Source organism: Plectropomus leopardus, chromosome 10 (genome assembly GCF_026936395.1).
Source record: "Plectropomus leopardus strain MGB_pleo_1.0 chromosome 10, ASM2693639v1, whole genome shotgun sequence".
In the NCBI taxonomy this organism is placed as follows: domain Eukaryota; kingdom Metazoa; phylum Chordata; class Actinopteri; order Perciformes; family Serranidae; genus Plectropomus; species Plectropomus leopardus.
This window is the reverse complement of record NC_142185.1, coordinates 21,230,270-21,247,803: the sequence shown is the minus strand read 5'-3', so window position 1 is coordinate 21,247,803 and position 17,534 is coordinate 21,230,270. Positions and strand designations below refer to the sequence as shown.

Below are 17,534 nucleotides of genomic sequence, written 5' to 3'. Positions count from 1 at the left end.
TTATATAAAATTATCTCTGTAAAAATATTTGATTCTAATATGACAACAAAGTGAAACGAGAATTTTGAACAAGGCTTTATTCAATATTTGGTTTCTGTTCTGGAAATGTTTTCAAATCAGTAAGTTTTTAATTAGATAATGCCTCATTTACATTTTTAAAGATGAAATTTCACAAAACTTGGAGTTCTTGACAAAGTGGTTGGTGATTCATTCATTTCAGATTCACAATATTAAACACACAGCAAGTATGATTACAAAGTATTTATTCACAATAAAGAAAAAATGAATGCACAATATAAAATCTAAGAAAAAGCAAAGGCCTGTGGGAAATTGAGTTCAAATGGCTTTCTTTGTGGAATGATCAAAGGAGGCAACAGCAGCCATTTTAAAGAGACAGGAACTTACAGGACATGCCTTACGTGTCCATTTCAGATTTGCACAAATGAACAAATTATCTGTGGAGTCCAGTGGTCCCAATAACCATATTCCTACATAAAACCTACCACTACAGTGTACTAATACTCCTTACCATTATAATTAACTGCAATGCTTGAGTAAAAACATTTCAGTCTTAAATAAGGTTAAAAATATATTGAAAAGATCTTTAAAATCATTAAATTTAAGTGCCCGATACCGGTCGACACCCTGTGGAAACCGCGACCACATTTGCTCTACCGAATATGTGAAAGCTGTTTGTGTTTGTGTCCAGGTACCTGTTTGCCCTCCAGATCAAACAGGATGTTTCTTGTGGACGTCTGACCTGCAACGACACCAGTGCCGCACTGATGGTCTCTTACATTATCCAGTGTAAGTTCATCATGGCTGTTTTTCCCTCATTTAGCTCAAGAGACCAAAGACTCCACTGATCAGATAACTGTCTTTAAAGACACATTGTGCTTTTTTCCCCCCACACAGAGCTTATCATCAAACATTGTCATATAGCACACTGTGCAGCATTGCAAATTGATTATCTGTGTGTTGCTATGGATACCTTTCAGCCAGATGCCTGAATATAATCTTGTACGACTGCTTCAGAACAACCTCATGGCAGCAAATACTGAGCATTTTTTATAATATATATATGACATTTCTGAGCAACAGTCTGTAAGCTAAAAGGGATCAAAGACAACATGCATGGTGATGGAGATTACTTAAATGTTGTGTCCATATGTACAGTAAACATGCAAAATAGCAGATTTTTTTTTTCTTTTTCACATGAATATTACCCTAAAACTTACATTTTGGGGGAGTAGAGTATAGAGACTCTGAGAATCTTTGCTAAGAAACATTTAAAAGGATAGTTCAGATTTTTTAAAGTGAAGTTATATGTGTACTTATCCATTGTCAGTGTATTTCATACAGTGCATGTCAGTCGGCACGCCCCAGATTGGAGAAGCAGGCGAGTGTACCGACATCAAAGCTAAGCAATGCACTGCTATGGGTAGGGGTAGCAGTAAAATGTATTCTAGCCACACAAAAAAACAGTTTAAGTCTATATTATATTGAAAATATTAGCACCGCTTTACTTTACTGCAGTCCAACAGATTACTCAAACTGTTGTATTTGTCTTTTAAAAGCCAATCCCCATTGAGAAAAATAGTCATTTAACATTGCTGAACACAGAGGCTGCCGTCATCGATTAAATTTTGTGTTGCTGTGAGACTTTGGTGTTTTAAATGGTTTATTCAAAAACACCAAACTCACACAATAACACAAAAAAACTAACTGATTGAGGCAGCAGCTCTTGTGATCAGCAAACTTAAATTACTGTTTTTCTCAGTGGAGGCTGGTGGCTATAGCAAGGGCACAGAACTGAACTGCTTCCCCATCGGAGCGGGCTGTCTGAAGGCAAAGTAAAGCAATGAAAATACACTGACTTTTTTCCCCTTTACTTTGTTGCCTATCTTTATTATCTCTACAACAAAAACATGAACTTTCTTCTTTCTTCTCCCCAATTTTTCAGCTGAGATCGGGGACTTTGAGGAGAGTCAGTGCCGGTCACACCTCCTCAACAACAACTACATCCCAGATCAAATGCCCCTGATTGACAAAATCATGGAGTGTCACTCAAAGAATATGTGAGTTTCTGGAACTGGAGTGCTGTGTGGTGTGTGCATAAGGCATTTCTTTGATCCTAGTCGTAGTTTCTTTTTAGCTGCGTTCGTAAGTCACTGAAACCATGATTGAAAAACAGTTATTCCTTACCCATGAACAAGATCGTTTGTTTCAGAGCTTGTGCATGTCCCGTGGGGAAGTTTCATTATACAGGCGACACGTTCAGGAAATCATTGAATGAATGGGTTCTTTCTCGAGAATGCTCTGTGCAGTTTTTTATTATAACTTGGAAAAACTAGTCATTGTAAGCTGAGCTTGTGGCCAGAGCTGGATACTTTTCTCTACTTCTCTTTCAACAAAAGGTTGCATTGCTCCCAAAAAAGGACTGAGAACTTACTCCAACCCACCAAATGACTCACGCAGCTGTTGTGAGCTGGGTTAGTGGGTTAAAATCACAGATTTCCTGAGCCTATTCTCACATGTCCAATGCAGGAGTTTGTGTGAAGTAAAGTGAAATATCAGCCTGGAGTTTAAGAGTGGTATGCTGCTGGGAGTATATGACTGGAAACTTTCCAGATCTCCTCCCACCATTCTCCCTCAAAATGTTCTCATCAGTGCACATATTTGAATCCGAGCTTTGCCAAGCCTTGTCTCACCTCTGTGTGCCAGAGGTGGACACACAGTGGGCAGCCGCTACATGAAAGGAGCTCCGTTAGATTTGAGTGCTCTCTCATTTGCCCGTTTTCCAACCAAGGGTTTTTTTGTAGTTGATAACTGAAACTGCAGCTTTTTCGGCCGGGTGCCATGCTGAGTTAAATCTTTTATTAAGCACCACACACAGGAAACAGGAAGGCTTATCCACTGATAAGAATTAGGAAAGTTAGTTAGTATTTGCAACCCCTCCCAACCTTCCACCACTGCTCCAAAAACTCAGATAAACATTAGAAACCTGGATCCACTCAGACTTGGCCTTTTGACCTCAATTAGTGAGACACGCAGCAGGACGATAAGCCAGGATTTAATTTATTTGTCCGAAAATTTGCTGAAAGGATAATGAATGCAACAGTTTGCACTTTAAGTCAAAGTGTTAACACCTGGAAGTAAGATTAGCCCTTTTAATTTAGCTGTGCCTTAATTCACCCTCCCTACTTCAGCCTCTTTTTCTCAAAACATGCATTTATACAATACCAACGTGGAGATTTGAGGATAAGGTCACTGTTATTGTGTGTGTTTTTCATAATGTCGACAAATCTCATGAATAGACCAAAACCAATAATGAGCCAGTTTATCACTCAATACTTCCTCACTTCCTTGCCCTTTCTGTGGCTCTCAGCCCCAGAAGCACAATTATTCTTAACCTTTAAAAACAGATCAAAAATAGATGGTTTATTTTCTTTTTTAAAAAAGCTTAGCAATTTCCTAATGCAGCTGGGCACTGTAGTTCATAGCAAATGTGACGGAAACATAATTAAATAGTGCAATTGCTGAGGACTGTTTGCAGCTGCAGATTAATACGCATTTGGTGCTAACTGGAGTATTTACAGCAGAACTATGCATAAAGTATTAACGTGAATAAACTGAAGCGCCGGCGTTCATTGTAATGATGAAATATGTCACCTAGCGCAGCAGTTTGGCTGATTTGTGTTTTTTTTAGTAGTTTTTGACAATATTTGACATAGATGGATTAGAAGAAGTTATGTCAGGCTGTTGCTACACAAACAACTCTTGTTAGTAGCATGACCTAGCTTTTATTTGTTTTGACCTTTTCATTGGATTATGCATGCTACATGAGAATCAAACCAGTTTGGGACCCAGTTATCCCCTCCTGACAATCATTAGCAAAGAGCGTTTTTTTTTTTAGGCTTCTAAAGATCATCTTGGCACACTTTCCTGTGGTGCGAGGCGTGCTAAAGACTCATATATTCTCCTTTTAGGTACAAAAATAGATGTGTCTGTTTTGGACATTGTTACTGTCACAGCCCTCATACTTCCATACTTGGCATAGATCCAGTCAATAAATGGCACTAAAGGGCAGAGTCATAAGCTTCACACAGCAACAACAAATGGTGGAGAAGGTCGTGTACTTTCGGAGGCCGCGTTATAGACAGACATGGTGGCCATGAAATACATTGTTACATGTGGACGCAGAATTCTTTTACTATATTATCAATTTGTTCTGCTCTGCCATTTCTAAATGTTATTTTTGTCATATCTAGCTTCAACTGACTACACTACCCTACTACTACAAATATTCAGTATGTTTAATATTAACATCCAAAATCAGGTTGTAAGGAGGGAGCCCTGTGGATCGCTGGCGGTCTTTCATTTTCTATTGGGGTTCAACTCAGAATTGACTTATCTCCAGCTCACCGTATAACATGAACAGGCCATGTCCACGCCATCTCCATGACTTTAACTATATTTATTTCCTTTTTGCTTAATGAATTTTCTGTTAAAATTATTGAAAAACTACAAACTAGTTCTTCCTGCCCGTTTTCTGCCACTATTGTTTATTCTAAAGACAGTCACGTTTGGCCTGGACAGATTTGTTAGATTTCTGGTTTTACAGGTGGGGACAGGCTGCTCTCCAGAGACTGTGGGAACAAAACTGTTAAATGCATCATTATATGTCATCATGTGTAGAGTCGCTCACATTTTCATCTGTTAAGATTTTAAAAAATCTCTAATCCTTTTAGTTGACAATAAGAGAAATATAAAACATGGCCAGCCTTATTCACTAACATGTCACTGTTGTGTTTTATTTTATTAGAGGTCAAACACCAGCAGAATCAGACTATCAGTTACTAGAAGTGGCACGCAGGTTGGAAATGTATGGGATTCGTCTCCACCCTGCCAAGGATCGTGAGGGCACGAGGCTAAGCCTGGCTGTGGCTCACACCGGTGTCCTGGTCTTTCAGGTCAGCCAAACAATTTTGTCGGTCAACATGTGATTTAGTAAGTCGTCTGCATGATACAGATGTGGTTATGAGAAAACTTGTGAGTTATTTGTGCTGTAGGTGCACCTCAGTAGATGTTTGGTGGTAAAAAATGTTGTGTTTTTTAAAGCCAGAAGTATAAAATGTTATTTTTCATCATTGCAGGGACACACAAAGATTAACGCCTTCAACTGGTCTAAAGTGCGTAAACTCAGTTTCAAGAGGAAACGTTTCCTCATCAAGCTGAGACCAGATCTAAATGTAAGTGATGTCCCCCAATCACACTGTAAAATACAAAAGTCATCAGTGTTTTTCTGTTTAAGCCATGTTTTTTAATGTTCCCCAGAGTTCATATCAGGACACTCTGGAGTTTCTGATGGGCAGCAGGGACTGCTGTAAAGTCTTCTGGAAGATCTGTGTGGAATACCACGCCTTCTTCCGCCTCTTTGAGGAACCTAAGCCCAAGCCTAAGCCTGTGCTCTTCACACGAGGCTCCTCCTTCAGATTCAGGTGAGTTGCATCATAAAGCTGCTCTCTGTCTCTCAGGACTGCAGTCTCCCAAAATCACTAACGGCTCTCCAAGAATAGCTCATTATCATCTCTCCTGTATTTGTCTCTGCAGCGGCCGCACACAGAAGCAGGTGATTGATTATGTGAGGGAGTCTGAGTTTAAAAAGATCCCATTTGAAAGGTAAAGGCTGCAGACATTTTTGACACATTTGGTCGAGGTGAGGGTGCTCGGGGTGTTGAATGCTGACCCTTAACATCTTGTCTGCCAGGAAACACAGTCGGGTCCAACACAACAGTCGCGCCCAACATAATATCCGCCTGTCGCCTTTGCCTTCTCCACGCCGCCATGAAGTGCCAGTAGATGTGAGTGTCTCAGTTTTTCAATGCATTGACAGTTGACAATTATCCTCATGTCAGCTTATGAATCTCAATAAGGTCATTATGCAACCCATTTACACAAAGAAAGCCTCAATGTCAGCGTTTCAAGTTTTGTTACAGAAAACAGTTACTTTGCATTAAAAGTTTCTTTTTTAAAATATTGTTCAGTATTACACTCAGTATATTCCAGGTCATATTTGAAAATCACATCCTCTGCAAAATATTTTTTCATTTGGAAATAACTTGCTACATCCAATTTTGTGGGTTTTTTTCGGGGTTCAATATCTTGCTCAAGGATAATTTGACATGTAGACTAAACCTCCATAAATTACCTTCTGAGCCACAGTCGCCCTGTTTTAAATTTGAATATTAGGTTTTAAGTATATAGCAGAGGACAGTACCCAAACAAGGGGATACTCAGAATCAGAATAAGGTTCATTATCACATAAGTTTTTACTTAGAGGGAATTTGCCTTGGTGATTGTTGCATACAATAAACATATTAAGAAGAAATAAAAACAATGGAAAAATACTGCAACAGTCAAGAATGTAGATTTAAAGTAGAAAAATTCATGGGTAGAATGTAGCAAAGTAAATTTACTCAGGTATTGTACAAATTTAAGGTATTTTTACTTTACTTGAGTATTTTAACAACATGCCAACTTGCAATTAATGCCAATGCTGGAAAGGCAGGTTTTTCTGCAGGACTCTTCGCCATTTAATCAGGCTTTCACAGAGGGGACAAGCACGCACATCTGCATTTATAAAACAGCTAACAGCAGCGCCCTGTCTCTGAAACGACCTGTGATTAGCCAAACTCCCCCATCACAAGCTAGATTTTTTAAACTAGTCTAGTTTTCTTTAGGTCCACTTGAGTTACAGTTTATGATGGGTTTTTTTTTTGCTCGGTTATGCCAAAATGAAACAGCCTACCACAGCTTTAATAAAACATACTCTTGAAATGCTGTAATTCTCTTCCTGTGTCTCTCTCTGTCAGATTGGTGCTCCCGTGGACAGACTAGGCTCTCCCTCTCGGCGTCATTGGAAGGAGTCGGTTTTGGTGAGTGCAGAAGACCCCTCGGCCTCGAGGACCACACGGGCGAGCCCATCTCACCAGAGAAACGGCCATGAGGAGAGAACGGGGTCTGTGTCCAGGACTGAGGAGAGAAGAGGCTCAACACGACAGACCCACCCAGAACATCTGAGTACAGGTCCAGCATCTCGGGCTGCTACAGGCAGCAGCTCTTCCATCCCCTTCGTTGACTGCAGTGACTTAGATAGTGAATATAACCAGGCTATAAGGCTGAATCACAGTTATAGGGAGCAGCCCATGCTCCGCCGGGGGTCTGGCACTGGGAGCATAAATGGGGCTCTGCAGGCCCAGCAGGAGCACTTTCTTGGTAGGATGCGATACAGGGAGTCCCCTTCCTCTTCTAAGCAATCGCTCAGCATGAGTCTTGAGCTGGTTGACTCTCCCAAGCAGTCATATCAACAGGTAGACCAGAGTCCGGTCCATATGCCAGACCTCAGTGCCCACAATAGAGACAGGCATAGCAGCAGCCCTCTCACAGCCCCACATATGGGTTCACGCAGTGGCGTCACCAGTCCAGCTATGGAAAATCATCAGTCAAGCTCCCTCGGTTACACTGAGCAGAATGGCTTCGGTTCTGCTCCTCCTCACTTCGAGGAGGGAAGATACTCCCCGATCCCGAGCCGCTCTCGTTTACAAAAGCTTCACAAAGTGCGTCACCACTCTGAGGCAGACCCAAATCAGGGATCATCATCCCCGGGCCATGAATCACGTCCTGTCCTGTCTCGGGCTGAACGTATGGCCGCTCTTGAGCGCCGCATGGTGGCCAATGGCCTCTCAGTAGCGGGCAGGTCGAGGGCCAGCCCGGGGCAGAAGCGCTTAGGGAAGGCCGGTGTGACACATGTGGGGCCGATTCACATGAATGACTGCACCACCACCAGTGGTTCAGAGTCCAGTGAGTCTGAGGTGGAGACAAACCGGGGCAACTGCAGCAGCCCCCTGACAGCTGGTAATCCAGTGGAGGCTAACTCTACTTACGCTATACCCAGGAACAAGTTTTCCTTTGGCAGCCTCCAACTGGATGAGGAGGCAGATGAGGACGCATGCCATGCCTTCAGTGATGAGGATGGCGGACAGATTTTCAGCTGTTAGCGCACAGAGAGCTTTAAATCATCTCCACAGGAGAGTTTAAAGGGTTTAGATTGGGTCCAGATGGTGTAAGAAAAGCAGGGTTCAGTGTGTGACAGATTATTTCTGTCAGAGGACGATTCAAATCTCCACGCTCCATGTTCACAGTAGTCTTTTGAAGCACAGCGGTACCTACTAGAAGCACTTTATGAGCCCAGCATCAGTCTCTCTTTCATGGAGAGGCACTTCCCTTTACGAAATTTCTTGAAGGAAAGAAACTGCTCAGGGTTTTCTTGTTCGTCGCGTGGAGGAGGGTTTATTTATCAGCCTCCCAGTTCTCTGATTGTTTAGCATGTTCCTGCAGATATGCGTAAGTGCCATGTTAGGATTTAACACTAAATTAATTATTAGAAACTACAGACTACAGAGGAGTTTTAAACTTGAGAATGGTCAAAAGAGAATTGATTGCTGAAGTTGCACTTTTCATTTAGAACAAAGTCAGTGTGAGTCGTTCATTGTCTGTGTCTCAGATGCCTTATACCTCCCATAGGGAAATAAAGATATTTCACTGTTGTTCGCAGACATTTCTGTTTGCTATTAAACTGATTACGTTGGTAAAATGTTGTACAGTTTTCTGCATTAAACACTTTGTACTCATTATACGTCTATTGTGGAGTACTAAAAGACCTGTGGAAGTGTAAATTGTGGCAGTAATTGTTGATTTTATAGACATTTATTGGGAATAATCCCTCTGTCTTGTTTGATCGATTGATACTTTTGATGCTGCATCTGGCCTGTGATTGTTGTTAGAGTAGTAAGTATCTGCCTGAAGTGTCTGCAGTCGGAGTGGAAAATAATATGCTGCAATTTGAACACCTGATTGCAATTCAGTATTGTTTATGTTTACAGTACCTTCTGCTCGTTACTAACTTGAAACAGAAACGTGTTTTATTCCAAAATGTTCTCATCTCAGGTTGTCAAATACCCACACTTCCTTATGCCTTTGGCATGTGACGTGTCATGAGGGTACCCTTTGACGTATCTATGAGACCCTCTCCTGGGTAAAAAAAATAGACTGTATATAAAGATGGACAAATCGTCTCTACTTGCTTCCACTGTACAAAGAGGAAGCCAAAATATCACGGCTCCGGCCCTATTGTGCTGGTGATGTCATTTGGAGCCAGAGTCTGCATTGCTTTTACACTGAAACAGACTTTTTGATAGACAGAGGACACTAAAAGGCATGTTCTAAGTGGAAGTGTTTATTAGACGCGTCCACCTCTCCTCCCACTGTCCCCACACAGACTTTCTCGCACTTTATACTGCGTCACTTGATCTGCACATTTAGTGATGCTGCCAATAGGTTTACATTGAAGTTAGTTAAAAGCTCGTTGCATCTTAGAAAGATGCTAAAGAGTGTCTTCAGCATCACAGAATCACATGCTGAGGGACGTGACAAAGAGCGATACTTGACAACCTGGGAATGAGAATGGTCTGTTTATTTACAGAGGTGGTAGAAACCTGCAAAATATACAGTAACAGAAGTGAATATAAGCTCGCAATATGTTTGTGAATATTGTCTAAAAGCGTTAGAAAGAGCAGCAGTGGTTTGGTCAGGCTGAGGTGAAGGTAAATGTTTGTTGCAGTGGTAGTTTAGCCACTCCACAACAGTTTACAGCTCTTACGCTCACTATTGACATCCCCCTCTGCACTTGACTTTTGCTCGAGTATCTATTTCATATCAAGCTTAGTCCTTCAACAGCTATGGTGTCATCAAAATCTGTACTACTTTACCAAGTTCTCAATCTCATAAACAAAATGGCGTGGCAGTTTTGTTTTTTTTTATGGTCACTTTTCCAGATTTCTTTTGCATGTCTGCCCTCATGTTTGTGTTGTTTCATAAAGCGATGATCTTCATTCTGTTCTTTCTTTTATTTCTTTGTCCAATGTAAGCACTTGTCTGTCTGTCAGCATGAAACTGTCATTTCTTTTCTGTCTTTTTTTTCCAGCTGTGACTGCATGTGAACCTGTTTCGTTATTCACTACAGTCAGTGTGAGATTACCAGTATCTGGGTTTCCTTCTCTGCAGTGATCCAGCGTACGGTTAATTATTCCAAAGCAGATAGTACGTCAGGTTGAGAATGACAGGAGCTTGGGAATATGCAGATAAATAGAAGCAGGTTTTAGTAACCGCCTGTGTACTGTGTGTGTGAAAGGCAGTTTAAGGGCAACACCTCAAAGCACAGAGTCTCTTGGCTCATCCATCACTGCCAGCTGCTTCTGACGTGTGCTTCCAGACACTTTTAGCATTGACGTCAAGCAGCGTAGGGAGATTTTGTGCTTTTATTTGCCGTGTTTCCTGATCGATATCTATTATTTATTAGCCTTTTAAATTATTGATGTGTTTTGGAATTCTACATTTATTTTTATATTTCATTATTATCAGTGACTCATTCCCAATTGTTGGGTTATTCAACATGAACACGACAAATTACAACTACAATAGGAGCTCCTGTAGCCTGCTACAAAGATCTCCAGTTCAATACAGCATAGTATTGCAAAATTTTTGTGTCAATATTGTATCTTAACTGGGACGACAAGTATTTTTTTAAGAAGTTTTATAGATAGATAGATAGATAGATAATAGCACAAATAAAAATACTGTTGGAAGCCTACTAGAATAATATAATCAAGTGGGTTTTTTTCAGTCTATTAGATACATTTTGCTGCAATAAAAATGACTGTAGTGAGTTGAACAGACTGAAAACTTTATCTTATTAGATAAGACAGATGCTGAGAAGGTTTTCCTTTGGGGACATAATATGCAGTTAAAAATGGTAATAAATCACAATATTTTATTTTTATATGATTTATTACAATACTAAGCATACCACAACACATTTAATATTGCAATAATAATGTATCATGATAATATCGTAATGCCTGGTCTGTGCATGCGCCTCGTGATCATTAACATTATCAATGACAAAACGTTGAGAGCTACATGACCTGGTCAGTACCGTACTATGAAACCCAGGAGAAGATGTGTTTATTTGTGGGAGTTCCTGGATCACTGTAGTGTGAGGAAACCCTCTCTGGTGCACAAAGCTTTCCCTAAGACCTGGAATGTTCTGCCGTACAAAGACAAAGAAATAATTTGGAGCAGATAGAAAATACCAGTCTGCGAATTAGGTCATTTAACTCCAAACCTTAAAACATGAGTTGGGTCAGTTCAGATTTCCAGGTCTGTGGGTGAGACTTGTGTGTTTTTAGCCACCGGTGTCCTTCAGGGTGTTTTTCACTAAACCATGCGCGTGATCCGCATCATGCTGTTGTGCCCTGCCTGCTCTCTGCATGTTGTGTATGTTCTGTTACATACAGGTAGTGCTCTCTGTCACTTTACTGTAATATCATGATTTAATTTAACAGACTGGTGAATGTAATGTTAGAACAGATTTTAAGACTAGAGAATCATGTAATATGATTAGGGACTGAATTTTAAAAAGACATTTATTGATATACAGTATTTTGACACCTCACTGTGTCACTTTTACCAGTAAATTGATGTAAAACTTGATTTGTATTCACGGACTGAATAATGCATGCGTTTCCTCGTTACCTGCTGACTTTTTTAAGTGCAGCAATAACAAATTCATGAAATTGTCACAGGGCGGTTTATTTCAATAGTCATAAAGATCTGTTTATTTTTTAGGTGAGGTCTCGAAGTCTGCATGGATTCACACTTCTTTTACGCTTTCTTTTCAGTCTCTTACTCAACCACAGTGTCTGTCTATACTCTAACCTGGCTTTGACCTTTTAATGCTGCTTTTCTCAAGGTTTCTATTCGTTTAACAATGTATATATGTTCTTTTAGAGTCAATAAAGAAGACCTTTATGAAGTGAGGCTTTTCTGAATCTTTTTTGAGACCCCAGAGGTTGGTGTCTGGTGCTCACTGTAGACTTTTCCTCTTCATTCTCCCTGTAGTATTGTAGCGTTGGTTGGTGGATGTCTGTGTATATACTGTAGTTCCTTACCACTCTCCTTTGTAGCCTTCTTGTAGAAGTACACTGTGGTTTCCATTCCTTCCTTTCATGAAGTTTTAAAGTAAATCCTTTTCCAGAGTTGTGCTGGTGCTGGTTTGAGTGTGTGTTTGTGTCGACACACAGGACCGCAGAGACAGGTGGGCAAGTTGCAGCTAAGGCATAGTAAGTAAGCTCAGCGAACATCGTCAGTATAGTTGACACTAAGTAAGCTATTCCTCTTGATCATCCTGCGGTATGTGTCTCAGCTCGAGTATTGATTGACGTTGGACGGAGACTGCTAGAGCTGTCTGGACTGTAGAGTGAGTCATGGCTGATGTTTTACTCTCTGCAGGCAGAGTTTTCTTGTGTTGCATAAGAAGACACTGATCCCAGGTCAGACTGTGTTTGTAAAGTGTTCAGATAGTCTGGTTTAGCCTGCATAGTTTCCCAATGGGCGATGTTTGTCATGTTGGATTCGGGATTGAATGCTGGAAAGATTAATTCATATCAAAATGTCACCAGAGTGTCTATGGACTTTGATTTTTCTGTCGCGCTGCAGCTAACGATTTTCATAATCAGTTAATCTGCCACTTATTTTCTCTGTGAATTAATTAAATGTTTAGTTTACAAAATGTCAGAAAATGTTAAAAAAAAGTCCAAGGTGACATCTTCAAATGTCTTGTTTTGTCCGACCAGCAGTCCAAATACCAAAGATATTCATTTACAATGATGTAAAAAAGAAAAGCTGCAAATCTTCACATTTCAGAAAAGGTTAGGGGCTTTTATATAAAAATGTGAGTTTTAGAGTAGCTGTTGATTAATAGTAGTCGCAAAGTTCTCACAATGTGCCAAACTCCAGCCATCTGAGACTTTAAGTAGGTGAATGCTAAGAATATATCTGATTTAATGTTGTGTTTTCACATCTGTGTGAGTCGCTCACTTTTCTGTTTTTTCTTTCCTTACTTTGGTTGCTGATCTCATGCAGGTGTGGTGTCTAACAGCCCTCACCTGTCTGCATCCTCTGGCCACTCTCACGGCATGGTCAACGGTCAGAAGTCACTCGAGCTGTGCAGCCACAGTCCCGACGGACGACAACCTTCCCCCCTCACCAGCCCGCTGCTCAACGACGCCGGCAGCATTCGCACTGACGATGAAGACGAGGTTCGGAGGAAGGTTTGTAATTTAGTCAGTGGTGGAATATAACTAAGTTAATTTACCTAAGTACAATTTTGAGCAACTTGTACTTCAGCTGAGTATTTTAATTTTGTGCTTCTTTATGATTCTACTCCACAAATATTATACTTCTTACTACACTCCAATACAAAATATAACCAGCTAATGAATTATGATGTATGATTAATAATAAAGGTAAATTTAGCTCCACTTCTACCTGCTGCAACATAAAAATGATAATCACAGTAATGCATCAATAATTACTATCTAGTAATATAATATACATCATTCTGAAATGGGCCATTCTGCATAATGAATGCTTTTACTTTTGGTATTTCAAGTGTATTTTGATGATAATACTAAACACTTTTATTTAAGTAAGTGAGACTTTCACTATTCACTACTAGTATTTCAATACCGTGGTACTACTACTTTTACTTAAAGGGACAGTTCACCTTAAAAATACATTTTTCGATGTGAGTTGTTGAGTATTGGAGATGTCGGCTGTAGAGATGTCTGCCTTCTCTTCAATAGAATTGACCTAGATGGCACTTGGTTTGTCTTGTGGTGCTCAAAATGCAAAAAAAAGACATTTAGGAGCAGCGTTCATCTAGCTCACCTAGCACCACTGAGCTTGCTAATGTTTCAGCTCAGCTGAAGGGGACGCCAATAATGTTTGTATCTCGCGCTGTCGCAAGCACGAGCCTCACGTCTTTGAGTAGATGCACGCTTCGTTCTGAGTGGTGATACAGCTGTCTGGTGTAGTTCGGTAGAAATAAAAAAAGTCATCTTCCCTAGATGTGAGCCTGGAGGGGATCATGCATTTGGTCGTGTGTGTGTGTAAGTGTTAGCGTGTGAATCTATCTTTCCACAGTAAATCTCACATACTGCTGGAGCAATCAGCCTCATATTTTGAGTGCACATACTGTATATCTCTGTATACTCATGGACCTCTCGTGGTACTGCCATCAGCTGCTGACTCCTTACTCTTCTTAAGCTGCAAGTTATGGCTAAAAACAAGAAGCCTAACCTAATCTGTTGCAGGCTCCTCGCTGTCTGACTGCAACTCAGAAATTGATCTGTTTTGCTAACGCACGAGGCTCCATCAATTATACACTGGGTGTGTATTTTATTTAGCTTCTGGGACGCCTCTAAAACACACTGCAGCACATCTGCTGGAATTACTAGAGTTGAGTTGATCAGCTCAGGCAGCTACCTGGCAGAGATCTGCACCTGACTGAGTGCACTTTTCTAGTTTTTACATGAAACTGCTCTCAACAAGGTCTGTGGGTTTTCTTTAGAAACCAGGCCATTATCTCTGGAAAGAGACATTGCTGTTGAGTTTTAGAATGTATTTTTTTGGCGCTTTCGACACCACAAGCCGAGTGCTATCTTTTTCCATTATATCGGAGCAAAGGCACATCTCTATGGCCGATATCTCCAACACTTGGCAAATCACACCAGAACAATCTGGATTAATAAATAGCACTACAGGTAAGAGGCAAACTATGTTTTTGATTTTTAGGTGAATTGTCCCTTTGAGTAAAAGATGTAACAACTTCCTTCTGACTGTTACCACTGGATTTAATGCTTCAGCTTCTGTTGATTAAAGCAACAAAAAAGAGCTCCAAAAAGCTGCTTTGTTGTATCAGTTTTGTTTGTTTTTTACTAAACTTGTGCATCATAGCTGCTGTCTTACATTCAAAATAGCAGTGGACCTAGATTACCTGTCCTAAATAACTCTCCGCAGGGACTGAAGTATTTTCCTGGAAGTCTATTCAAAGAAATAGGTTAGACAAGCCATAACACTGGCTGGACTTTTGGCTCATAGTTGGATAGTTAATTTCTTCTCGCTCACAGTCTCCTCTCTGATGTCTTTGCAGAGGTTCCCAACAGATCGAGCCTACTTCATCGCCAAGGAGCTGCTGACCACAGAAAGGACGTATCTGAAGGACCTGGAGGTGGTGACTGTGGTGAGGGAAAAAAAAGCCAGTTTGCCAACATGCTGCTCCACTGTTTGTTTTCTCCTGCGTTGTCCTCTGGGGAGAAAACATTGATTATTCCGGTTAGCTGCTCCATTGCAGAGCGCCCGCCAAAACACAGAGTCAGGCAGTGACACAGGGATATTCTGGCAGATGCGATTTCATTTTTTATTCATTCCCCACACCCGCGCTCTGAAATGCATTTATCTGTCTCACTCAAGGCTGTGAATACTAAACTGTGTTTGTGTTTAAAGAGATAGATGGATTTAGCCGCATGTTCTCTCTGCATGTGCTCCCCAGTTCAGTCTTTTCCTTTAGATTTCACTGGCTGGGTACAAGCATATGGACAGTGTTTCATTTGATAGTATCTCAAAGGAAATGCAGCAAAACACAGGATATTAAATGTGCGGTACAGCTCCTTCAAGGAGGATGTTCTCATGAGGCCGTAGTGAAGCGCTGCTGTTGTCTGATTCGGCACATGCATGTGGAGAAAATGCATCATTCCTTTTCTCTGGCTTTTCTTCAGAAGGCTACAGCTTTTCCCGTCTTGTAATTTTCAGAGAAGCCTTTCACACATCTCATAAATATTTGGGTTGGCTCGTGTCCTCGTTCTTTTTACAGCTGTGTGTGTGTGTGTGTGAGCAGTCTCTCTGCCTGTACACTGGTTGTGTGCCCTGTTTGGGGTGAAGTCATCCGAATAACAGCTGGCGTTTCTTCTCAAGCCCTTCTAGAAACGCTTGCTTTTCCTAAAACCCACATCCCTTTCTCATCACGTCGGCTGAATAAAGCTATTTTCATGCCTGCTGCAGTTAAACACACAACATGCGACGTTTGACTTCAATCTCACTTAATGGAACAATAGTGTCAAGGGTGATTGGCTATTGATTTTTCCATTTATTCTCAGGCAATTAAGGGATTTAAGAGACGTCACAAGACTGAAGTACAACAGCAGAGCACACAGATAAAGGTCTTTTGCTAGTATCCTGGGAAAATCTGCATTAACACATGATCTTGAAGAGTCTTTGCTCGTAAGAAACTTTTCACTGAATGAGCTCTTTATTAACTCGAGACCAGAAAATCAGTACTTGAGTTACCTGATGTGACAGAGAGATAACCATGGCAGTTATCTAATACTTGATTTGTCCCTTTTACATTTTGCACATGGTTGCTTTGTCTGTTCTGAGCCAGAAAATGGTTTCCCTCTAATCAAAAGTGTTTTTTTTCCTTATTGCGAATGTTTGACCTTCCCTGTTGAGAATGATGTATGTGCAGACACCAGAAGGCCATTTTCATATTCATCTGTTGAAGTTTGTTTGTGCTCAAGAGATAGTAAGGTTTTATTTTTAACTGGCGTTGTATGAGGTACTTATCTATAGTCAGAGTAGATGACAGTCAGCTCTCCCCAGCGTGGAGAAGCAGGCTGGAGTACTGACATGGAAACTAACCATTGTACAGCTGTGGATTGAGGGCAGCAGCAAAACCTACTGTAACCATCTAAAAAATCAAACGACTGTTTTTGTCCATGGAGTCTGTTTGCTTTGATGTACAACAGCTTCAGTTCACTGTCAAAAGAGACTGTCTGATGGTAAGGTAATGTGGGAAAACTATCCCAAATACAGCACACACATGAACTGATACTACTTTTTTTAGGTGACTAAAATATGTTTTGTTGCTTCCCTCATCCACATTAGTACATTGCTTAGCATCCATGGCGGCACTCTTGCCTGTTCTTCAACCCAGCTTTAAATAAATCCAAATTATCCCTTTTTAATCTGAGTTTAGATGTCATGTATGACCAGGCTTTTGTGATATCACGACTAGTTTTGCAGCCGATCATGGTCCAGTATATTACATAAACAAGTGTGATGTGGAAACTTGAAACCTCTCATGCACACACACTGAGGTCTGACTTTTCAGTGAAGTAGGAGACATCTAGTAGTTTTAAGATTTAAAAATATTTGCACATATATATATTCTGGATTTTTCAATGAGGGACAGTGAGTAGATGTGATTTAAAGAATTATTACCTCAGTAACTGAACTTTTTGTGGAGAAAAAAAAACATACCAGATACAACTTATTAACAGGAGGGTATTTTGATAAACATGTCTGGAGGGGATCCTTAAAGCTGTAGTTGCTAATTTTCATGAACATGAGCTTTTGTCATAATTGTTGAAATGGTTATTATATCCACGCAGAGGAACATGAGGCAGATGTCTGTGAAAAACAAATATGTTCCTCTCCCTACTGCTTCTAATAGCATTTGCTATAATCCACCACATTTTACCAAAAACTAACAATCACAGCAGAGGAGTCTCTAA

At 40.6% G+C, this 17,534-nt stretch overlaps 1 protein-coding gene across 3 annotated transcripts in view; it reads left to right on the top strand.

Annotated features, from left to right (window-relative positions):
* The window catches only part of LOC121948780 (FERM, ARHGEF and pleckstrin domain-containing protein 1-like), an 86,971-nt gene that overhangs the window by 56,354 nt on the left and 13,083 nt on the right, over window positions 1–17,534 (top strand). For all 3 annotated transcript variants that reach the window (XM_042494246.2, XM_088083280.1, XM_042494245.2), the window contains 10 exons: window positions 710–807; window positions 1,964–2,078; window positions 4,826–4,973; window positions 5,157–5,252; window positions 5,338–5,501; window positions 5,614–5,682; window positions 5,771–5,864; window positions 6,876–7,089; window positions 13,045–13,232; window positions 15,116–15,205. In XM_042494246.2, coding sequence (XP_042350180.1) covers window positions 710–807; window positions 1,964–2,078; window positions 4,826–4,973; window positions 5,157–5,252; window positions 5,338–5,501; window positions 5,614–5,682; window positions 5,771–5,864; window positions 6,876–7,089; window positions 13,045–13,232; window positions 15,116–15,205 — 1,276 coding nt within the window. The remainder of the gene's footprint in view (window positions 1–709; window positions 808–1,963; window positions 2,079–4,825; window positions 4,974–5,156; window positions 5,253–5,337; window positions 5,502–5,613; window positions 5,683–5,770; window positions 5,865–6,875; window positions 7,090–13,044; window positions 13,233–15,115; window positions 15,206–17,534) is intronic.